Below are 26,400 nucleotides of genomic sequence, written 5' to 3'. Positions count from 1 at the left end.
TGTGATACAAATAAGAATAAACGATTATTGTATTCTAATAGAAACTGAAAGATGTTCAATATACCAAGCTTAGTCAGCTTAAGAAAAGGTAAAAAATATAAAATTTTAGGTCACGGAATCTCCATTTTTTTCCTGTTTAGTTTCTTTTTGTTTTGTGTCTGTATTGCTATAACCAAATATGGTATTAAGTGGATACTATTCAAAATAAAAGATTTTAGATTTCTCATATATCGTGTCATTAAAAATAATAAATGAGTAATAATTCAGGTAATATCCGTGTGTAAATGTGTCATCGTTTTTAGGAAATAGTTTTGAAATAGAGTAGCCTCCCTTGACTTTTTCAAATAAGAAAATAAAATGTATTTCAATCGAAAAAAATACATTACGTTACACATTTTCAACGTAATGAAGTAAAATTATTCAAAACGCTCCAGGCATCCTTTTGATTTATGATATCAGTGGAGCTTATCTGTTATTATTATGAAATGATATAAGCGGCCTTCGCATAATCATTTGTCCGCCATGAAGTAAACTATTCAGAAGGATAGACAGACGGAAGTAACGAAAATGTCAGGAAATGTTGGCATGGAGCAGCTTATTCCCATTGTGAATAAGCTGCAGGATGCCTTTTCATCTCTAGGAACACCCCTATCTTTAGATTTACCTCAAATCGCCGTTGTAGGAAGTCAAAGTGCAGGAAAAAGTAGTGTACTGGAAAATTTCGTAGGAAAGTAAGATAATCATCAATTGATCAGAGGTTGCTGTCAGTGGTAATGACAGTCTTTTGTCAGCAATACACATTATGAATATAACTCATATCATCTGTTTATTTTCCTACCAAAAGAATTACACAAGCACTTAATAAATAAACATACAGAAAGGCTCAGACAAGGGGGCGTAAATCGGGTTATAATTTGTTTACTTTTCACTCTTTTCATGTAAAATAATCTAAAATGAATACACAAAATTTCAAATGAATTTCAAGAATATTTTGTAAAAATTTTTAGCTTCTAGTGATATAAACACACACTACAAAGTGAAACCGAATGATAGGTTGGACCACTAGTACTTTCCAAATATAAAATAAGCTGAAACGGTCTAGAGTATGACAACTCTGTACCTTAGGTACATATTTGTATATTTCATATTATTGCTATTTTACGAAATTTTCCTTTGATCTTGCTGAATGATTATTTCCTTTCTCAGCAGAGTCGAGTGATATGAAAATTATCGCTAGTAACTAAGGGGTCACATGCATATGGCGTTGCTAATGAAACTGACATGAAATAGACAACGTCTTCATAGGTAAAATAGCAATAAACAGATTGTTATAAACTTATTGGTCATCTCAATTTGATTGCTGTTCTCATTTTCGCTGTACCGGCTCAAGCGAGGAAATTAATCTCTTTGAGATGTATCTGTAATCTATAAGTACATTTCAAAATATCGAGACCAGTCACCCATACAGTACCGGTACCCCACATCCTCTGAAGCATACATGTATCTTAAATTTCAGATAGTTTGAATTATTTTTTAAAAGTGTAGAAACATTTCTACTTACATGTACCATGAAGTTAATTAAAGATCAGGAAGTAAGAGCATTCATGAAGAATACATTTAAACATATTAATATTTAATTTCATCTATTATATGTGCATTTCATTTTGTTGTCCCCCACAGAGGCGGATTTAAAAGGGTTTTGTCAGTGGCCCCAGGCCCCCCCCCTTTTCTGGGAAAAAAATGTTTGATTATGTAGGGAATCACTGAAGCATGACTGGAGCGGGCCCCCTCTTAGGCAGTCAGTGGGCCACCACTTATGAAAATTTCTGGATCCGCCACTGCCCTGTGCAACATGCTGCAGGGGACATAGAAACACCAGGCTTCCATCTGTTCAACTGTCTGTGCCTTTGTCTGGTATTGTTTATGTTGTTAGCACTCTCACATGTACAATTCTTGCCAGAGTTTTATAATACTTATATCATAGGTTTATATTAGTAAAGTCTTGTACAAATGAGTAATGCTTCTTGGAAAAAAATAATTATATGGAAAATTAAATTGTTAGTGCTCTCATGTGTTCAATTCTTGCTAGATTTTTATGAAACATATCATAATATAGGTTTAAATCAGCAATGACTTGGTGAGGTCTATAACTAAATCAGAGTCAATTAATTCTTTTTAAAAGAGTTATGTCTCTTTGAAAAGTTCATAAATGGATAATTGAATCATTACTTTTTGGTTTTAAAATCTTGCCAGAATTTTATGAAACTTAAACCATAGGACAGGTCTATATTTGCAATGTCTTTGACCATGTTGACAATTTTGCTAAAAGGTGATGATCCGTAATTTTTTAAACCTTAGAAATATTAATTTATAATGCAGTTCATATTGCATTTGCTCTAAAAGTCTTCATTTCTCCAGGATATTAAATAATAAAAGAAGTTCCAATGTAACAATTCTGGTTAATTAATCAAAAAGCTTTGAAATAGTTTGGTTTGAGATAATTTGATGATAGCTACACTTTAGATATTTGTATAACGCAGTGTCATCAAACATGTGTCTGGTCTGTCAGGTCTGTGGTCAAGAGAGTTAAGACTTTGTCAGATGAATGATCTTATAGAAAGAAAAATATTCGGAAAGGTAGAGTTATTAAAGGAAAACATTACAGATTTGAAAAGAAGACTTAAAGTTAGACCAGTATCTTTTTCTGATATTTTTTCTCATACAGACAGAATACATATATGCATTTATCATTGTTAATTGAATAATTAATGTAATCACAATTCTTTCTGTTTTGTTGGGTTGTTGTCTCATTTCCGTATACATCTGACAGTTGGTCATTCTCTAAGGCATTTAAGCAAATTTTGGAAATATAAATGGAATTGGTATATATATCATGTATATTTACACTAAAAAAAATACTCATGCGGAACATAATGTAATTTCTGTAGGTTAATGTGTCCAGGGTTTTTTAAAAGCTAAAAATAGAACAACCTCATATATGAACTCATATTTATATATAAGACATGTAAGACATACAATAGTTTTCATTTAAAACAATGAAAATACATTTGTTTGTAATATTTATAGAAATGACTTCTAAAAATGATGCACACTTCCTTTGAGTATTTAAGTCAAAAGAGTTTTTCAAATATAATTTTGAATACTGGTCTGACATGTGAAAGAAGTCCTATATCTATCATGAAGTAAATTGTTCAGAAAAAAAAAGAAGACACAGTAACAAAAAATGGCAGGAAATATAGGCATGGAACAGCTTATTCCCATTGTGAATAAGTTGCAGGATGCTTTTACTACTTTAGGAACACCATTATCATTTGATTTACCGCAGTTTGCTGTCGTAGGATGTCAAAGTGCAGGAAAGAGTAGTGTACTGGAAAATTTTGTAGGAAAGTAAGACTATCATTTAGATATATATTTGAAACTGTCAAAATCGTGCACATTGTCATGATTTGACTTGTTTTTTTAATAAAAAAAATTCAGGCTTGGTTAGTTTTTTGTTTTTCATGTTTATATATTGAACTGTTTAATTAAGATTTATTGGACTAGATTTTTTCAAGTTTTCAAGCTAGAATTAAACTCATTATATTCAGACTGCTAATAACCTTACAATATTATTTTGGGAATTTATTATAATTTAATCCCGATTATAATTATTATAATATAATCATTAATGTATTTGCATTATCATGTTTATCATACTTTTGCTTCTTCAATTTGTTTTCAACAAATTAAAAGTTTTATTGGACTAGATGATGTTTTCAAGTAAGAATTAAACTCATCATGCATAAATGATGCAGACTGCTATAAGCTTTTTTTGTGAATTCAATATCATTTATCAGGAATAGATGTGCAGCTAACAAGACAGTGCTGTTTTAAATTGACCCCAATTTATGTCATTCATTGACCTTTAAACTAATAGTAATTATGACATTTAAATGTTCCAGTAACTTGAGGAGTAAGTCATGTAAGTCAAATGTAAGTGAAGCATTTTAGTAAGTTAAATTTTAAACACAATTATATTTATGTGATGTACAATGTATGATGTAAAAATAGTAACCATCTTTTAACTTAAAGAAAATTTTGAAAAAAAAAGTTACTTGTAGAATTTTGATTTTTTTTTTAAAGTTTATGGCAGCAGAAGGTTCCTTGTATCATTGTAAATAAATTAAGAAAAAATGTCTTCCTGCAATTATTCGTCTACATTTAGAGTTGTTACCAGATAAAACATGTATATGGCTAAGTATTCAGTAAAGTGCTGTTTCAATGGGTGTCCCAGAAAAAGGAATTTTTTGATATTTTAAATTATTTTGAGTTTTAATGCAGGTAGCTAATCAATTCACTGCATGATGAAGAGATAATATAAACAGTCTCATATGAAAAGTTTATTGTTGAATAAAGTATTTTATAAATGAAGTGTTGAATTCCCTATTTTTTGCATGCTTATTTTGTGACATGGTCGAATGACCCAAAATCAAAATTGTTTTATTAACCTTTTTGTATGAATGGCAACTAGGTAAAAAGGATTTTCAGGTAAAACAATAGGGTTGGCAAGGTTAAGGACACTAAAACATGAAAAATCATCGAAAAATAAGGATTAAAAACAATTTTAAATGGTCATGTTGTTGGACTAACATTTTCTGTCTTCTTCCTATGTGAAAATGAAATATAAGTTATGTAACAATAGAGGGCAAGTAAATGCACAAAATATCTTGAGGCTTGAGCTTATTAACTAAAATGTGATAATTCATCATGAAGTTACAGCAGAAAGTTTTATTTTTTTCAGGAATTGTCATTAAAGTTTACTCTTGAAAAATCTGTCCAACCGTTACGGGCGAACATTTCAATTTTCATTTGCAAGTTGCCAACTCAGTTTAAGTTTTTTTTAATGTTTATGACAACAAATTTTACTACAATCGCGATGTGCATACGGTATTGCTGTCAACTGTTCCTTTTTACTTGAGGTCAACGACATTGAAGGGGTGAACACTCTTTCTGTCCAACCAAGAGATGGAAGTTACATCCAACATTTGTCCAAAAAAATGTTACGTCCAACATCCAAGATATTCTCTAAAATGGCTACCACAAGTCACAGAATCAATTTCGCTTCTACTTTGACAATTACTTAACCTTAAATACTACCATATAAATGAAAAATAAAGAGGTTTTAAACTGTTGACAGTCTAAATTTGACATAATTTTGAAAATTAGGACGTAACAAGAGTCCATTAATTTTCTGTTGGACGAACCGTAGGACAAAATCTTCTAATGTCGGACGTAACAGTTTTTTAAAAGTAAAAAGAACCTTGTTAACAACTAACAAGTCCACATAAACTAAAAAATAGTTCTCAGACCCTTCCTAGTCTCTTCTTAAGAGGTGCCCATTTTTAATTAAATTCCCATTAGGATCAGTAAATTAATGAATTCTGTCCTATGTTTGTCCGACAGGGAATATAATCTGTCCTATGTTTGTCCTACAGTTTTTTATGGTTTTGTTTTATCCATTTATTTAATAATGAACCATTTTACCTCTTGCTGAGGAACACCAGCTGTAGATATTAGTATAAACAGCATAGTTTTGATTTTGTTTTTGACTTTCAATGATGCAAATGGAACAAATTCTCATCCAAAAATGTCCCCGTTTGTCCGACATATTTTAAGATTTTTCCAACTTATAAGTTAGTTTTTGAAAAATTTAACAAAATGATATACTTTAATTGAAGATCTTATGAACTGTCAGAGAAAAATTGATATATTTATTAACTAGGCCTTCATATAAAAGGAAAATATTCAATTTTTCAATGTCCTGTTACGTCCAACATAACCTCTGTCCAACATGCTATTTAGGTCTAATTTTATGTTTTCTGACTAAATAACTATCTTTTTACATGTAAAACCCTAAACTAGAATCATTCTCCTTTCAGAAAATCATGTTATTAAGATTGAAACAGCTACTTTTAAAATCATACATGTTGTCACACACTAACAACACTATACTGAATACTTAGCCATATAGTCATATCAATACATGATATATGTTTTCCTTTTCCCCTCTGGCTTATGTATCAATTATCGGTAAACACAGTGCAAGCCATTAGCATGATTAGATTACTTCTAAGTGGATAATATTGCCAAGCTACAAACTATTGGGCTTTTATAAATGACAAAAAGATGTCCTGGCAGGAGAAAATTCTAGATATTTCTTCTTCTAATTTTTGATGCCTTAAAGAAAACGTACTAGTACAAGTTTCTTTTGTAAAATATAAACTAAAGTTTGAATGGGTACATACAGGGTTCAAATGTTCTACCACTTTGGTAGCGTATAAAACAAACCTAGAAGATTGAGTGATAGTAGTATAAATTTTAGGCTAAGCTTTGACCCCAAATGATCATTCATTATTGGATTTCTTAACATTAGATGTAAGTAACTGGTGCTCTACTAGCTTAACCCCTTAGCTAGGTCACAAAGTCATATTTAATTAGTCAACGAGTGATTGGATTATTATAAGTAAATTATGCAGTTCAAAACTAACATGATTCTCATTCTCTTAAAAATTGAAGGTTACAAGTCCTTTTAAATGAGATGCCATGTCACAATGTCTCATTTCAAGCCCCCAAAGGTCACAGATTTGACCATGTTTCAGTCTCAGTAAATTGGCAACAATTTAATTTAAACATATATTTGAAATGATTTTATCATATTTATTATGTTAATGGTACATCAATTCATGTACATACTACATGATCATGAAAATTTCATTATAAAATTGTTTACTATTGGGAATTTTTAAGGAAATATACAACTTAAAGTTGTATTTAATTTTGAGGAAACTATTGTTATTTATCATGTTTATTATAGACAATAAATCGAAAGATTTAAACTTGATACATGAAAATGTTGAAAAATCTTTTATTTACTACCACTTAAACATTGGTCTATGCTAAGTGAGACAAATTGTAAATCCATAATGTCCGTTACGTATGAATAATGATAAGGTTCTGGACAAATAAGAAAACTTTGAAACTTTGAAACTTTTTATTTCTCAAGACCCCATCAGGGGTATGTGAATATAAACAATAATAACAAACAATAACATATATACAAAATAATGAGATCATAGAATGACATGGTTACATATTCAATGGTATACATTACATATTCAATGGTATACATAAAGTACATGATTTAAGGAATTTGCAGTGGAAGGCAAATCTAATTTATAAAAGGAATTTGCAGTGGAAGGCAAATCTAATTTATAATAGACAGAACAATTTTACAAAATTTGGCAAGTTTGACAATTAAATTGTAGTCATCAGAACAAAAAAGTTCACAATATTTTATAGCATTTGGCTTTTTATACACATTACAGGGCAAAAGCCTTTTTCTTTCATTTGAAAAAAAAGTACATTTAAATAGATAATGAAATTCATCACCAATTTCACATAAATTGCATAAATCACAAATGCGATCATCACGTTCAACACCCCAAAAACGACCTTGTTCTATTGGCAATTTATGGTTCATACATCTAAAATTACAATATGCCTTTCGAAGATCATATGGTAGATCAACAATATATCTTTCAAAATTATGAATGGTTTTGAAAATTCTATAATTTAAACATTTAGCTGAATCATAAACAGTAGTAACCCATGTTTGTTTGAACTGATCACAGAGACATTGTTTGACTAGATTTGATATGACTACATTTTTTGGTACACTCTGTGACAGCCAGTACTCTGAGAGACCACAATTATTAAGGGTTTTTTCAATACAAACAATCCATTTAGAATGGAAAAAATTCTTGATATGCATGTTATATAATAACTTGTACAAAGTAGCAGCAATTTTATCTTGCTTATTACAAATAATTCTTTTCCAGAATGCAACCATTCTACTTTTGATAAAAATATCAATAGGAAATCTTCCTAGTTCACCATACATGATACAATTTGGTGTACATTTCTTCAGACTTAGTATATATTTATAAAATTGCAGACAAAATGATTCTAGTATACTGTTATTAGTAGAACCCCAAATCTCACAACCATACATTAATATAGGTAAAACCATTACATCAAACATCTCAAGCTGTATATCAATAGGTAAATTTAGTTTTCTACTTTTTTTCATTATACTAAACATAGCCTTTCTAGCTTGACAAACTAATCTTTCTTTATTTTTACAAAATGAACCATTTGAAGCAAAAATTATTCCAAGATATGTAAAATCATCAACAATATCTATATTTTGACCATCATAAGTAAAAGCAAGGTTATTATTCAGTTCAAAAGTACGTTTTCTAAAAATTACTATCTTAGTCTTAGCAACATTTACTTCTAATTTCCAACATTTGCAATACAAATACATGGCATTCAAGGCAGCTTGCAATTCAGATTCAGACTCTGCTAGAATTACAGTGTCATCAGCATAAAGTAATAGATACAATCTAAAGTATACAGCAATTTCATCATTATCAAGAAAAATATGAGCAGCATTGTAAACATTTGACAAACCTTCATAAGAATGTGACAAAAATTCAACTAGATCATTTAAAAACAATGAAAATAGTACAGGAGACAAATTTTCTCCTTGGCGTACGCCAACATTGCTAAAAAAGAAACTTGAGGTGTTACAACCTAATCGTACACAAGATTTGGCATTTTTATACATACTGTGAATAACTTTAAACATTTTACCATCAATACATTGTTGTAGTAACTTGTGCCATAATGCACATCTATCCACCGAGTCAAAGGCTTTTCGGTAGTCAACAAAAGCACAAAATAAAGGTTTGTTACATCTCAAGTAAAGATCAATCAGACAGTTCATATTAAAAATGTGATCAGTAGTACCATAATGCTTTCTAAAGCCTGCTTGCTCTTCGCAGAGAACATTAAAATTATCTAAATAACAATTAAGCCTATTATTCAGCACACATGTGAATAATTTACCAAAACAGCTAAGAACCGTAATGCCCCTGTAGTTATCAGGATTTGCAGGGTCTCCTTTACATTTATATATTGGTACAATAATACCTTCAGACCATGAGTCTGGTATACAACCAGATTCAAAAACAATATTAAACAAAGCAATAAAAACTGGTAACATTTTATCAGCAGAATGCTTCAAAAATTCATTAATAATCAAATCATTTCCACAGGCTTTATTATTTTTTAACCCTTTAATAGCCTGTCTCACCTCATTTTCTGAAATAGCTCTATTCACTTCAGTATTTAAACTAGTAATATTATCAACATCAATATTTTCAAATGTATCATCATTTTCATCTTGAGCAGAGTTCAATTTCTTAAAATGATTATAAAAACAATCAAGAGACACTTTATTGACAATATTCTGTTTAGTCTGAGAGCTACATGCTCTGTTCAGTAAGTTCCAGTATGATTTACAATCATTTTGTCTAAGATTTTTTAACTTCTTAATGAAATTCTTATTATACAATCTATATTGATTACATAAAACCTTTTTGTACTCTTTACTACACACTGTTAAATTTGTCTTGCTTTCAGCAGTTTTAACTCTCCAGTTATAATTTTTTGCTCTATGATACAATTTGCGTTTTTCAGCACATTCTCTATTGAACCATGGTTTCTTAACCTTTCTTTTTTTTAAAGAATTATCAACCTTTCTAATGACCTTTTTTTCCAATAACAAATCACATTTTGAGGCAGCTTGTAAAATTAAAGAATTACATTCATCAACTATTGAATTAACAACAATATTATCTATCAGATCAGTATCTATTTCTTCAAGTTTAACAACAATTGAGTGAATAACAGCTTCATCAATACAATCATTAAATTCATGATATTTGTCATTTTCCCACTTACATTTAGTAACAACAGAGGAATCATCAATATCAACATTTATATTTTCAACAACAGGCATACATGTATCTTTACTTGACATTTCAATATAAATTGCATTATGCACATCACTTAGCATTGGATCATAAGGAAGAATTTCAAAATCTAAAATATTTGTAAACAATTCAGGAGACATAATACAATAGTCAACAACAGTCGATTCTTTACAAGTAAGTGCCCCAATATTTTTATCTTTGAACAATCTGCCATTTGCAATCAATAAATTTAAGTCTTTGCATAACAATAATAATCTATTTCCATAATTATCTACAGATTTATCCAGACTAGAACGTTTTTTACAAATACCTAATGCATCTAAGTCTACAAAGTCAAAATTCTGCTTAATCTCCTTGTCAAGTTGAGCTGATTCACTAACATAGTGATTCATTTCAACAAAGTCATCTTTCTTTCCGGTATGCGCGTTAAAGTCGCCAAGAAGGCAGACTTTACAGTTTTTGTCGACTGCATACTTTAAAAGTTCAGTTTCTATAACATCGAAAATGTCAATAGAGCTATAGTCACTTCTCTCAGGTGGTATATAACATGCACCAAATAAAACAGGTTCATATAAAATATTATTAACAATAAACCACAATGCATTTTCACTAGAACATTCAAGAACTTCAATATTTGAATATAAAAACTCTTTAACAAAGACCACTATGCCACCAGATTTATGCTTTGCACCTTTTCTATTTAAAGGTGGTAATTTAACAAAATTTGAGAACTCAACCTCGTCTAGGTTGTCAAGCTTTGACTCACAAAAACACAATATATCATAATCTGCACATTTTTCTTCCAAATCTGGGAATTTTAATTTCGAAATGATACCACACACATTTAGAGAATATATTTTGATTGATCTTGGATTAGCATCCTGATTTAAAACACTTTCATTGCTGGATTCATCACTTATCAATGTGACATAACTATCTAAACTCGCATCCTCACGCACAAGCGAATTTCCATTTTTAGATAAATTTTCATTTTTAGATGAAACACTTAACAAACACGATTTGTTGAAACTTGAACTATATGACACATTTCGCCTTCCATACGATCCCTATAGGTTAGGTAAACCCAATTCTCCATAGTCGACGTCATCCTCACCAAGATTAAAGAGATCATCAGGGTTCTCCACTGTGAATTTTTTCCCATCTTTCATTATGCACTGAACTTTGCCATCCCTCGTAAAGGCTGCTTTTACGTTTTCTAATTTCTTAACATACTGCAGTAATTTCATTCTTAGCAAAGTCAGATCTTCATTTATGTATACCTTACTCAAACTAGCGTCATCTTTGAGTTTCTTTTTGTTTGTGAAAATTTTAAATTTCAGGTCCCTCGTAACGAATCTAACAAGCATTTGACGCGGCTTCTTTTTCGGGTCACCAACTCGATGGCATGCAACAATGTCCTCTTTTTTTACATCTACTTCAATTTTTTCACATAATTGTTTGAAAATAGTGAAGTCATCAGTTCCTTCTACTTCCTGTAATCCCGATATACGTATATTTTCTTTACGGCTATATTGGTTTAGTTTATCAATTTCATAACTATTTCTTCTGACAACAGAACTAATGTTCTTTATACTACTTTCATGCGTACGTACATATTTTCCAACTATGTTAGATGATATTACATTTACGGCCGGTAATAATAGATTTACAACTTTTATTGCCGTTTGATCAGATTCATTTAAACCACTTACATTTTGTGCAGAGGTTCTCAAATTTTCAATCAATCCCGTAACCGGATCACCATTTCCCTCCTCGATGTCCGAACAAGCATCTGCAAACACTGCGCACAAGTCATTAAAAGTTTTCATTTTGGCCTTCCCGTTTTTTGGCGGTTGAGGCATTTTGACACTTCAAGTCCACAGAACCACTTTTTATGACTGTCCTCTCACTGAAAAAAGTCTCTCATCAGTCTATTAATATCCATATCGTCAAAAAATCAAACCAATCTATCTGTTTCCCTATGATAATGGTACCAGTTTCAGTATTGATTGACAGTTACGAAAATATCAATATGTATGGTAAATATTTATTCCAGTTACAACATATCCTATTGATCAGAACAGCTATAAAAACTTTTCAATCACGACTAAAACTTTCAAAGACATGAAAGACAACAACAAAAATCTATAGTATACTGTTGCGAGGAACATCAGCGGCTCCAACAGATAATTAGAAGTTGTGGAACTGATTGAGAAAGAAAACTAATAATCAAGATTCATCTTCCAATTTTTTCGGTATTGGGTATTTTCATGAATTAATAATTGATTTTAAATGGTTTTGGATATTGAGAAAAATCAATTGGTTGATTATCCGTAACTCCTTCAACAACAAAAGAACAAGAAGTTATATTAACCAAAAAAATTTCTATCAAGTTTTGTTTGTTGATAATTTGATAGGTTGTAAGAGATAACAGGTTTAATTAACTAACAATAAACAATTACTAACTATCGAAATATTTGTTCTTTCAACACTTTTTTTCAAGGTTACTTAAAGCATTATTATATATATTGATTGATTTCTGTTTGTCTAATCCTTAATTTGCTTAAATTGCAACTATTTATGTTTACACATGTACATTTATATTCATTTGACAGTTCAAAAACCAATTAGGTCAAAAAATGATACTTAGATTGTTAAAGTTGCCTTCCTACCCACCTAAAAAGCAGCCTACCTGAAAAAATAATTGACGCAATCATTTCTGAATTTTTTTTTTACAGATTTGTTCCTACTCTAACAAAGTTTTCTTACAATGTAAAACATGTTATTTATGTAACTAATTGATTTTTGCATACCAACCCAACCCTACAAGTGAAACCATGGATAAGCAACATTATTGCATTTGTTAAGGGTGGCCTGTAGATTTTACAAAATGGTTCAACTGTGATGAAGTGCCTTTTTGTAGACATGTTAAATAGTGACAAAATTTTCATTGAAAAGACCCCCTATGACTGTATTTGACATGATCCCCAGAATAATTTTGTGCTATAGTTGTCACAATGGTTCTTTATCATGCAAAGAGCATTGCACTCTCCTTACACACACTGACACAGTATTAGATTTTTTGGTTGACATAGTTTAATCTTTTTAACATTTCATCAATTTTAAATATTCAAGCAGCATTGTACATTTGTATGTCAATCCATCAGAAAATGTCAGGACCTCACATTTTTCTTTCAAATCATATGTTTCTGATTAAGAACAAAACGAAGAAATGGATTAACAAATGTCCTTAATTCCAACATGTATATTAAAAAAAAATCAATTTTCATATTATATACACAGTCCATAGTCACCACTGTGACCAGTTAAATGTTTATGTTGAATGTTAAAGACTGTCACTGCACCATATTTGTCTATTAAATTTTTGTGATTATTTGTTGGAATTGTTAATTTACTTATTAATTTTTTTCAGAGATTTTTTACCCAGAGGAAGTGGTATTGTAACAAGGCGACCTTTAGTTCTTCAGTTAATAAACTCTAAAGCTGGTATGTTTTATTACATGTTAAGGTGGTACCTAACACTACAGGGAAATAACTCTGTAAAATCAGCTAAACGTTTTAATTACGTTATGTTGTTATGGGAATATTAAGCTTCTCAATGATCCAAACTAGTGTTTGTCAAACTGCTATATAACCAGTGTAATTTTTCTGATAAAAACGGTTGGTTCAAAATTTTAGAATTTTTTATATTTTTGTTAAAGGGTCAAAGTAAATACTTTCACAAAATTTTATAAAAATTAAACGAGCCAAATTAATTTTAGTGAAAGTGTTGGGTACCACCTTAGTATTCTAAAATTAAGATATGTGTGGAACTTTATAAACATGATAAAAGTAAGATGTTACTACAAGTACTATATGATTGTCAAAGGGAGACAACTTTCCTCACCATTTAACTAGAAGGTAAAAGTTGTTACTACAAATTATTTCCTCATAGTTTTCCTTAAAACCTATTGTCCATAGTGAATTGAGAGAAATAGCAGTAGGTGATGGGTCCTTATGTCTGTTACAATTTACTATACAAATGATTGAAAAAACAGGGGACCAGTCTACAATTGTGTCGGAATCAAATGGTTTATTGTTAAAAAAAACACATCATAGATGAAATATTTCAAATAGATATATTGTTACTTTAAAAATACAAGGAAACTAAAAATTTTATAAGATTGTTGCCAATAAAAGTAAATAATCATGATAATGGATTAACAGGAAGGAATTTGGTTTGCACAACAATTGTGTTAATTTGTGTCATTAAATAGACCTCTGAATACTAATGGAAAAGTGACCAAACTAATCTTTATTCCTTACTTCCTTGAATGTTTAATGCAAAGTTGATATTGGTGATTGCACAATTTTGACATCTACTTTTTATTAGTAAAAATCGTAATTCAACTAACAGGTATATTACTAGGTTTTAAATTTAGCAGACGCAAGAATGCTTTAGACATTGATTAGTTAAAGGCTTCTGGAGATTTATTTTTGTAATATATGTACAATAAAGTTAATATTTTAATTTACAGAGTATGCAGAATTTTTGCACCAGAAAAACAAATATTATTCTGATTTTGATCAAGTTCGGAAGGAGATTGAAAATGAAACAGATCGTGTTACGGGTGGAAACAAAGGCATCTCTAATATACCTATTAATCTTAGGGTTTACTCCCCTAATGGTAAGATTTGGATGTTGTTTATAGAAAGGGATAGCTTTTAATGATTTTAAAAGGAACATAATACCTAAGATCTCAGCAAGTTTTATGTCTCTGCTGTATCAGAGGGACATTAAAATTTGCTGTTGTACTCCCGTACATCTTTACCTTCTGAAATTTATTCCTATTCTCTAACTTGAGTTTGCCTCAACCTCATATTATAAATCTTATACACAATGCTTTTTACCACAAAACACAGATCAAGTTGGAATTTTGGTGGCACCACATTTACCGTTCTGGAGTTATGTCCCTTTACAATTAAAAAAATTGATGAATCTTTCATTTCCGTTCTCTAATTTTAGTTTGCCTCAACCAGAGTTTATAAAGTTTATACACAATGCTTATTACCACAAAACTAAAATCAAGTTTTAATTTTGGTGGTATAATTTTTCTGTTCTAGAGTTATGCCCCTTTATAAATGGAAAAATTCAGCTTTTCGTGTCCGTACTTAAAATTAAGTTTGCCTAAAAAAAATGTTATGCAACTTAAACACAATGCTTATTACTACATATCAAGTATGAATTTGAGAAGTCATTTTTATAATTCTTGATTTATGTCTTTTTAAAATGTTATATGCAAGCAGGGCATCATTTGTGTCCCACTAACACATTCCCTTTTTGTTTTAATTATTTTTGGGGTTCATGACCTATACACTTTTTGGACTTTAACTTTTCATTTCTAATATTTGAATTATGTTACATATATTTTGAAATTGAATTTTGTTTCAGTATTCAACAGTTCATAATAATATTTTACTACATTTGTATTTTTCTTTACAGTACTCAACTTGACATTGATAGATTTGCCAGGTATGACCAAGGTAGCAGTTGGTAACCAGCCCCAAGATATTGAAATTCAGATCCGTAGTATGGTGTTAGAATTCATATCAAAAGAAAGTTGCCTGATTTTAGCTGTATCACCAGCTAACACAGATTTAGCCAATTCTGATGCTCTGAAGATAGCTAAAGAAGTCGATCCACAAGGTAAATATAAAAAAAGAAGATGTGGTATGATTGCCAATGAGACAACTATCCACAAAAGACCAAAATGACACAGACATTAACAACTACAGGTCACTGTACGGCCTTCAACAATGAGCAAAGCCCATACCGCATAGTCAGCTATAAAAGGCCCCGATAAGACCATGTAAAACAATTCAAATGAGGAAACTAACTCTAGTAATCACTATAATAACATTGCTGTTCTTTATCTCAGATTCACATTGATGTCTTCAACATGGAGCAAAATCTCTCATTTTCCTACTAGACCTAGAAGACCCTTTATACTGTTTTCAGTTGTCAATTACAACCCTGCATTTTAAATTGAAGTTACACTGGTCCCGAAATTTCTTGACATTGACTACTGTAAATTCAGAAAATTATTGCAATGTTTTTATTATTTTGTAAAATGTGACAGGTTAATAATAGCATTTTGAAATTTTTCATATGAATCAAACAGGATTTTTTGAATATCTCAAAAATTAAAAGCGCATTTTAGTCAAAATTGACAAAATCGCAATAATTTCTGAATTTATAGTATTTGTTTAGTCATGTTAGTGCACTTTAGGGCTTAATGGTCGACTGTCTCAGTCCATTTATACATTCTGTGTACTGGCCATTGTATACATTCAATAATCAATGCCAAAAAAAACAAAAAAATCTGTTGGAAAATGAAAGAACTTGTCAATTATTTGCCAAAGATTGTTTGAATTTAATGCCCACAGAATTGTATGAATGAATAATAAGTGGGTTCAGACAAAGTAGTATACTTATAGTTCTGTAATATTTTAGTAAGATTGCAAAAACTGAGATGATCAAGGCAATCTATATTGCCAAGATTTGTAATACTTTTATAGTTAAATAAATAATGCTCAATAATATTGAAAATTTGACTATGAGTGTGGAACACTAATAGATTTAATACAAATGGGTGGAAATTACCATGCTTACTGTTGAGTTTAACAGTGATGAAAGTTTTCAAGGGTTTCCACTTTTTGAGTTCAAGTTTTTCTTTCATTTTTTTTTAAAACTGAATTTTGACTTCCAGCAAAGCCATTTCCGCTTTTAATGTTAGAGACCAATTCCATCCCTGGTTTTACAATTATCAGTCCATATTTTTTTGTGCACTAATATATTTTATTTTATCTACAGGTATGCGAACCATTGGTGTAATTACTAAGTTAGATTTAATGGACGAAGGAACAGATGCAAGGGATATTTTAGAAAACAGAACTTTACCACTAAGGAGAGGTATGTTAAAAAAGTTAAAACGTTTTAAAACTTGTTTTGTAAATGTAAACAACATTTTTGTATTCAGTAGTTTCTGAAATCACAATATTAAATATAACACATTTGTCTTTATTGTTTATTAATCGCAATAATGAATGCACACATTAAATTTTTAAGTTCATCAACTTTTAACCATTCTGCTGTCTACTATCAATCAATCTTGGTAAAACAACATTATTTTATTCTGAATTAAATATAATTTAACCCTCTTCTGCATACTGACTCCTTTTACGCCACCCCTTTACTCCATAATGACGCCTTTTGACACCTGTGTAGTACCTCTATTAAAATGCGTTGACTACGAAATGTCTATATCAGACTTAATAAAATTTGTATCAAATATGTTAAGGATATTCATAAGAATTAAATACATTAGAGCATATTTTCGGCATTTTATTGAAAAATCCTATGCAAATCAATTATGCAAAAAAATATCCATTGAGGTAAAGGTTAAGAGAACAAGAAATGAATTTAATAAATAAAAAAATAACTTTTGATATGAATAATGTTTTCACCATAATAACATTTTTACATTTTTTCCAGGTTACATGGGTGTTGTAAACAGAAGTCAGAAAGATATAGAAGGTAGAAAAGACATTCGAGCTGCCTTAGCAGGAGAGAGGAAATTTTTCCTTAGTCATCCAGCATATAGGTTTGTTTTATGCTATAAACAAGGAATTATTTGAATCTTGAAAAATTTTGAATTATGGAAAATTGACAAGAAATATATGATGAAAACAAACACAACTAAAAAGGGTTAGTTAATTAATACTGACATATCAATGGAGGTAAAATAGATATTAGACATGCACATGGCTAACCCTATTTAGTAGGGTTATTTTTCATCATACCTTTCTTACTAATTTTTCAGAATTCAAAATAGTTTCAGATTCCAATAATTCCTTGTTTATACATTATAAGAGGGATTCATTTTGAAGATCATTCAAAGACAATTTTTATACCCCTGCTTTTAAAAATGGGGTATACTGTTTTACCTCTGTCTGTCCATCCATCCATCCGTCAGTCCGTCCTTCCCATGAATATTTTCGTTGCATTTTTCTCAGGAAATACATTACAAGGATAACTGAAATTATGTTTCAGGGTTTATATAAGTCAGCTATACTGTGTAGTACATTTTCAGATTCATCACTCAACAACTTCCTGTTTACCAAACACTTGTATAATTTACACATGATAGCCAAGTTGAAAACTTTCGTTTTTTGTTTGTTGTCAGGGTTTATACAAGTCAGCTTTACCGTGTGATGTGTTTTTAGATCCATCCCTCAACAATTTTCTGTTTACAGAAAACTGGCAAATTTTTACACTTTTAAAATTATCCACTTGTGGCGAGGTATCACTTGTTTTTTATAAGTTCAAGGGAAAAATTTTCCATAATGTTTTGAATGAGTTTTATATGAATAATAAACTATTAGACAAGCATTTTATGATTGCACTTTCACTACAGGCTGATTATCTCCCTTTCTGTTTACCATTTATGTTTGATATGAGAATTCTAACAATCATCATTTATTTGAAGGGCAAATAAACTACAGTGTCATTTTTATTGAAATTAGAGATTTACCATTATGATTGAATTAAATGGAAGAAAAAGATTATTGTTGTTATTAGATTCTTGAATCTATAAAAACTGAGCAGATTAAATACAATGGACAAGTGTTTTTATCTAATTTATCTGAATTTTGTATAGACACATGGCAGATAGAATGGGAACACCATATCTTCAAAAAATCTTGAACCAGCAGTTGACCAATCATATTAAAGATACCTTACCAGCCTTGAGAAACAAGTTACAGTCTCAGCTATTGGCTATGGAGAAAGATGTGGAAGAATTCAAAAACTTTAGACCTGATGATCCAGCCAGGAAAACTAAAGCAATGATGCAGTATGTTATCTAGATAAAAAAAATTAAAAAATTGTTTGATCAATTATTGAATCTATAGAAAAATTAAGAAATGATATATATTTTAAAAACCGACTTGTGTTAGTCCTGTTTGTGAGGATACATTTTTTAGAAAATATCCAAACTATAACTGATGTTTATTTAATTGTATGTATAACATGTATAATGTGGATTCATTTATTTTTTGTGGGTATCAATTTTCTTGGATTGAGGAAAACATGCATTTTCATGGGTATTTGATTTTAAGGTTCGGCCAATATCTACATACAAAGCCTTTAGAAAATATGTTATTCATTGAACATTTGAATTCGTGGTTCACATGTACTCACGAAACCTACGAAAATTGGTATCAAACAAATAATAATGAATCCATACATAGTATATTGATAAAAGCTATGTGATAAACCAAATTATATATCAACTCAACAAAACAAAAAATTATCTGTAGAAGTCACAATATAGCTTTCAACCAAGAATTAGTATTTAAGATCGATCAAACATAGGAAGAATTGTGAACTTGTCTGAAATACAAGCAACTGCTAGGTATAAGGAAATAAATATATCATATTTAAGGGGCAAAAATAAAGTATTATGTAAACAAAAACTGTATTTCTAGATTAAAATTAAACTGATTTTGACTTCTTTGTAACGATGACAGTACAGCATGATTAAGTTGCTATTTAAAAAATTCAAACAGAAAAAATGAATACTCAGTGCAGACAAATATTTAACACTTTTTCATTTGCTTCAAGCCAAATCAAAATCTATGACAATTAAACAGTGTAAATATCTGAAATATGCATGGAAAATTAGATCATGTATTGTGAATTAATTACCTTTATGTACCTTTATTACATTATGTACTGTTCTCTGCTATCTGTTGTGTTCAATATATTCAAATGGTAAAAATTTCTATGACAAAAGACACAGAGAAACTGAAAATTTGGTAGAAAATCTCTGACAGGTAAACATGCTAATCATCTGTAATTTCTATTTACAGAATGTGTACACAGTTCGGCAGTGATTTTGAGAAGACTATAGAAGGCTCTGGAGCAGAAATAAGTACATTAGAATTAAGTGGTGGAGCTAAAATAAACAGAATTTTCCATGAAAGATTTCCATTTGAACTAGTCAAGGTACTTTCTACATGTAAACAATGGTAAATGCACAGAATTTGAAGAGAATTATTCCTTTAAAAATTGTATAAATTTACATATTTTGACAGCTTGCTATCATCAATGGTAAGAGGCTATTGATTTAATCCAAGGCCTTGTCAAACAGAAAACATAAGAATTTGAATTTGCTGCTATTGCATCAAAACTCAGAATATTGAAAAACACTTCCCTGTCATCATGGTCATGAAACATATTATTTTTGACAGTTGCTTGTGACCAAGCTTGTTTTAAATCTGACTCAGCACTCACCATTTTGGTCTAGTACAATGCAGCAGGCCCGTAGCCAGGAATTTCCATGGGGGGGGGGGGGGGGGGGGGGGTTATTTGGACTCATGAACTCGACTTTAACAGTCAAAATTTGAACAGAATGTTGACTTTAACAGGGCTAATTTGGTTTCAATAATTCAATAATTTTGGGTTCAAATGAACCTCCCTGGCTACGGGTATGGCAGGGCAGATACATATTGCATAATCATGTTATCATCTATTTGAAAATTGCCAAAAATCAATCAATCAATTAGATTTTAACTCTTGACAGACAAGATTTTGTGATGATGTCCTGTGTTTCATTGTAGATTTTCATACTTAATAACCAATAAAGTTGTGTGAATATATAACAATCAATGCTAGTTATCCAATAAAAGTCTAGCTTGCAAATAACCTTTGAAGTTGTGTAAATATATTACAATCAGCGCTAGATGTCCAATCAAAACCCAGCTTGCATGTTTTTCATTATGTTGCTCATTGTTAACAAGGTTTGTAAGATGTTTTGAAATTTTCCAGATGGAGTTTGATGAACGTGAATTACGACGAGAGATTGGAATCATTATTAAGAACATTCATGCTATTAGGTAAGTCTCAAGAAACAGTTTCAGTAATATTAACTTTCTGTTTTCACAGATCTACCAAAAAGATAGTATATGTGAACGAGAAATACGCAGAGAAATAATGTATACAATTAAAAGTGTACATGGCGTACGGTGAGAACAGAACATGCTCAGCTTTCTAATAGATTTTTTACTGCAAATCCCCCATGGTCTTATCAATACTTGTAGGCAATTGGTCAGTTCAATTCAATTTTATCAAGAGCCATTAAAACAAATTGATTGTTGAACAATATTGCTCAGACATAGCTCAGATATATTTAAGGTAAACTAACATGGGCTTTGATTATTTTTGAAGGCTGTATGGTGACCTATAGTTGTTAATTTTCTGAGTCATTTAGTCTCTTACAAGTGGAGGATTCTCTCATTAGCAATCATACCACATCTTCTCTTTGATATTGATAGTTCATTAATTTTAACAAGCATATTTTTTTTTTAAAAGCTTTGAAAAAATTTAAATTGAACTGAACTTTTGCAAGAAGACTGGGGTTAGATGTTTGATGATTTGACTTCTTGAACTCTTTAAAATAGACATTTGGTACTATTAAGGTGGTACCCAACACTTTCACTAAAATTAATTGGGCTCATTTAATTTTTATAAAATTTTGTCAAAGTAAATTAACAAAAATAAAAAAATAATTTTTTTTTTGAACCAACTGTTTTGCCAGAAAAATTACACTGGTTATATAGCAATTTGACAAACACCAATTTTGATCATTAAGAAGCTAAATATTCCTTTTACAACACAACGTAATTAAAACGTTTAGCTGACTTTACAGAGTTATCTCCCTGTAGTGTTAGGTACCACCTTAAGAGTTTATTGTATTCTTATTATCTTGTGTGATTAACCTTAAATGATACACATCATAAAACTCCCTGCACAGTACTAACATTACTATTGAATTTTAGTTGACATGGCCTGTTAATATTTTATAACATTAAAAGGAAACTTTCTTGGTATAAGTATAAAAAAAATTCAGTGACAAAATGATAATTCAAATATGGGTTTCAGAAACAAGTATGGAAACCTTTATAAATCTGTATCCCTCCAAAAATGCATCTATTAAACAAACAATATATGTCATACTAACAGTATATTCAATTTAAGGTAATTATAATAAATTTTTATAAATACCAAACAGAAAACCAACTATCAAAACACAAAAATGCTATTTAAAACTGTATGAAAAACAATCGAGGACATTTTTTAAATTTCAAAATTAGACCTGAAAATTAACCCCCAAATATCGTTATCTTTACCATTCAAAAGACTACTTAAAGGGAAACTTCGCAAAAAAATCAAAAATTGATATTATGTCCATTCTGTATAAAAATGCTCAAATTTATAGATATTAAAGTTTTATTCCGCTAAATAAGAGATCACCATCGATTTTAAATTTTGAGTATCAGTTCTCTACTCTCCGCCATCTTGTCACCTTCTCCGATGAAAAATCCCGATATGTCAATAAACCACAAAGGAACAAAACTACAGTAAACGATGTAGTCGTAATTGCGTGTCGATATCTTGTCAATCGCACGGTTGTTTTACCTGACTGACTAACTTGATACGGAAAATGGTCTTATATTTTTAAATAACCATATAGTCTGTTATTTTTAAACTGATAATATTGTAATTAGTTAAAAAGTCAAAGTTCAAATCATAAAATGATAAATAAGTGTTCCGTGGAAATTATTTTCGAAAATCTAACTCGTTCATAATTCTTTCAAGTAATAAACTTTATTTAAATAAATTTGGATCTTCCCTTATCTGATCACCAGCATGGCTAAAGGTATTACTCCCAAAGGTATTGGAAGGGGTGTAAGGTGACACGTCCAGGTATTCAATCGATTTCCTGTCCGGCGGGCTTGCAAGTTCATGCATCGTTTCACTTCTGTAGGTATTGATCAGTGTACACGACCGTTACTTATAACTTTCCATTTTGAACTATCAGGTGCATGTATAATATACATTTTTGTCTTGCGTGTCCGAAAGTGATATAATATACTAGTCATTACTGAACTCATACGCTTGTTTATAAATAACATTTCTGGTGTAAAGAATATTATTTATAAAAAAAAAATAATACAAAAAAAAATAATTGAAGAAATACAAATCTATTTACATATTTTTCCAAGGGTTAATTTGGGAAAATGTAATATATACTCGTTGTCAATAGTTTAGGACAGATTGGAACATACCAGAATTATTGATCTAAAAAAATGTGCGCACTTGTCGACGATTCGTGTATACATACGCCTGGTAGAAAGTTACGGAACTATAGTCAGTAGCGCAATTTAAAATATGTATACATGTATACATTGAACATAAGAAAGAAACATACATTTTGTGTAAATTGTGGTAAATGTTTTGTAAATAGACTAGTCCATGTATGCCAACAGTATGTAATCAACGAATTCGATAGACTATTGTATACCAAAAGAAGAAGAAGAAAAAAAAGAAACAATTTGATTTAAATACAGGTCAATTTATAACTTGCTTTGGTTCATCGAAGTTAAGAACATAGTAAACTCACAGATTTATATATCAATTAAATTGTTCTCGAATAAAGGACGTAATTCGTCATCATCACAATTGTTCCAACATTCATGTAAAATATATGCAACTGGACGTACACTAATAATCCCCAAGGAATGTGAATATTTTCTAGGAAAACTATTGAGTATCAATTTCGGGATTTATTTTCTTTCTTGATATTCAATGACAGCAATTTAAAGAATAAACTGCTTGTCGGATATTTGTCCGCTTTAGGGGTATTCTTGCAAGTTGAACAGACTTATAATAACATTCAAAAATAGGGAAAGATAACATTAAATTCGTTGTCTTTTAATTTTAAACATCGTTGATCAAATAGTTATTTAAGTATATATATACGTTGGGAGACGACGATTATTATAGTTGTCTCAGATTTTAATAAGGACGTTCCCCATTATGAATAAATTTGGTTGACGTTTATCACACTTGAAAAGAATATCTATTCGTAATTTTTCGATTCCATTACAAAAATATTTTTTTCTTTATTCGTACATATTATATTCCGCTTCGGTAGAGTTATCTTCAGATAGTTTCATATTTTAATTAATACATGGCTTTCAAAAGTCTAAATGTAAGTGTTCTCGTACATTTTTTCGCCTAATAAAGACAAATAAAAATGATTTTATTAGTAAAGCTATTTCTAATTTCTAAGTCCCCCTTTTTATGAGACATAAATCAAGGACAAGACTTGTATATCATTTCATTCTGACATATGAATTAAGTTTCCCGTCTTTAACCGAAAATTGTGTATTCCTTAGTAAATTAACTTATTTGAATTCAAATAAATAATAGCACCAAATATAATTAAATAATTCCACGGCGACCAATTTTTATTTGTCACCAACTTGAATATGTATTTTTAATGTGTGTATTAAATGCTACCACTGATCCGAATAGACAGTCACACCTGGCAAGGTGTGCCCTAGAGGCGTGGTTAAATACCGAAGTGCAAATAACAATTTACCTTTCAACAAGCCATCTACGAGTATTGCCACAGAACCGTGAATACACACATCGTATAAACCTAGCCATAGCAGAGATAGTAAAAGGTCAATAATAGTACAGCAACATATTGTCTTTACAGATTATTGTACTTTAATTTGTTCACCTTATCAGTCCGAAAATGCATTTATTAAAAATAAATTTATAACTTTTTGTGTTGTCTACAAAAATAATTCGAATATATACGTTTAACATAGATAATTTATCTCACGAATGAGTACAATTGAACGTCTGTGCGTTTTATCTTCTTATTATCGGATGGTTATTAGATAAAGCATAAGTCATCGGCGCGCTTACGATTACGTTAAAATATGATTAAAAACCAAGACTTTTAATGATTGTATTTTAAATCCCGGCATGCAAAAATCAGGAGAAAACGTCACGACCTACAGGAAGTAGTTGATATTTTTTCATTAATTATTGAATTTCTCCTTTATTACTGCACATATAGCGATAAAACTTTGTGAATATATATATTATGTCATAATGAACATATTTAAACCATAAGTAAAAAATCGTGAATTTTCCCTTTAAGATAACACTTTGTCTATTCTTTTACCATATACACCACATTGTAGTAACTTCTATAAATGACTATACTCAAATAGATTAGAGATTTTACCTGTATATTATATTGTAATGAGTAAAATAAACCATCACCCTGAAGTGGTCGACATGTGGTAGCAATAAAGTTAGGTGGTATTCTATAGCTGTCTTTCTACAATTACATAGAATTATAAAAAATAAAGATAACGACATCCATACTATAATAAATGTCTACATGTGGTGAAACATGTGGTGAAACATGTAGACATGATAAATTATTTATCATTTTGGTAGAACATGGGTGTTGAAGTCTTTCTTTTCTATATATTTTTTCAAATTGTTTAATTTGATTAATCTCTAGACTATTTATGTCCTGCTTCATTGAAGGGAAAAATTTGTAGAAAAGATTTTGAAATTTTTTATTTGGAAGGGAATCTTTAAAAGCATCTTTTAATTGCCAAAAGATACAAGTAATCCCTAAAGGTACATGGATATTCTTGTCCATCTCAGCTAATTTAGAGTGATTACTGTGGATTCATTATGATTACTTGATTACTGTGGATTCAGTATGATTACTTGATTACTGTGGATTCATTATGATTACTTGATACCAATTTTCATGGATTTCTTTGGTTCATATGAACAACAAATTTTAATGTTTAATGAAGGACAAATTTATTACAGGTTGTATACAGACCTTACAAAAATGAATGAAATCAAATATCAATAAAATACAAATTTTTCTCCAATCCACAAAAATTGTTTCCACCAAAACTGAATCCACAGTACAGTATGCTAGCAGTGTAAACATTTGTGTGTGTAGGCTGAATTTGTTACTAATTCAAATAAATGTTTATACTTTTTTTTGGCAAATGTTGTTGTTTTGCACTTTTACCATTTCTTAATTTGTTTTTTTGGTATTCTTAGATTTTAATAATTATTTTTATTTAAATATTTACTCTTTCAAAATTTAAAGGACAAATGGGTAATTTAATTTTTTTTAGCAAAAATGAAAATAACAGATCAATCTAGGATCCAGATTTTTTTTATCACAAAATTTGAGACATCTCTGATTGATAATTGTTTCCCAAATGCAAGATTTCCTTCCTTTATTTTATTTCCTGTTTAACTAATTAGGAAATCGTTCAACTAAGTTGTATTCTAAAGGAGGAGCTTGAACAATAAAGTGTAAAAGTAAATTTTCAGACTTAGTTACTGCAGTAAATTCAGTTATGTTCAGACAATTAGGATCTGTTCAGTAGTGGTTTTATAGCTGAACACATTAAAATCATACTGAAGTATCTGCAAAGGTATTTTAAAACAGTATTGAATTTACCCTCCATGAATAAGTCTGAAAATTGACTGAAATATAACTGAATAATTTATGTTTTAGACTTTTCAGATGAT

At 30.1% G+C, this 26,400-nt stretch overlaps 1 protein-coding gene across 11 annotated transcripts in view; it reads left to right on the top strand.

The window, feature by feature from the left end:
- The first annotated feature begins 333 nt into the window (after window positions 1-333).
- LOC139512252 (dynamin-1-like) overlaps window positions 334-26,400 on the top strand; it is a 59,667-nt gene continuing 33,600 nt past the window's right edge. For 4 of the 11 annotated variants that reach the window (XM_071299750.1, XM_071299742.1, XM_071299746.1 and 1 more), the window contains exons 1-9: window positions 489-731; window positions 13,333-13,406; window positions 14,438-14,587; window positions 15,403-15,606; window positions 16,774-16,872; window positions 17,455-17,563; window positions 18,620-18,814; window positions 19,833-19,968; window positions 20,791-20,858. In XM_071299750.1, the coding sequence (XP_071155851.1) occupies window positions 568-731; window positions 13,333-13,406; window positions 14,438-14,587; window positions 15,403-15,606; window positions 16,774-16,872; window positions 17,455-17,563; window positions 18,620-18,814; window positions 19,833-19,968; window positions 20,791-20,858 (1,199 nt within the window). In that variant the 5' untranslated portion in view covers window positions 489-567. Of the gene's footprint in view, window positions 732-13,332; window positions 13,407-14,437; window positions 14,588-15,402; window positions 15,607-16,773; window positions 16,873-17,454; window positions 17,564-18,619; window positions 18,815-19,832; window positions 19,969-20,790; window positions 20,859-26,400 lie in introns of all 11 variants that reach the window. The other 7 variants (XM_071299744.1, XM_071299748.1, XM_071299741.1 and 4 more) reach the window with 3 other exon arrangements.

The sequence above is a fragment of the Mytilus edulis genome, chromosome 2 (assembly GCF_963676685.1).
Source record: "Mytilus edulis chromosome 2, xbMytEdul2.2, whole genome shotgun sequence".
Lineage (NCBI taxonomy): Eukaryota > Metazoa > Mollusca > Bivalvia > Mytilida > Mytilidae > Mytilus > Mytilus edulis.
The sequence above is the reverse complement of the archived record's forward strand: the minus strand, read 5'-3'. Positions and strand labels throughout refer to the sequence as shown.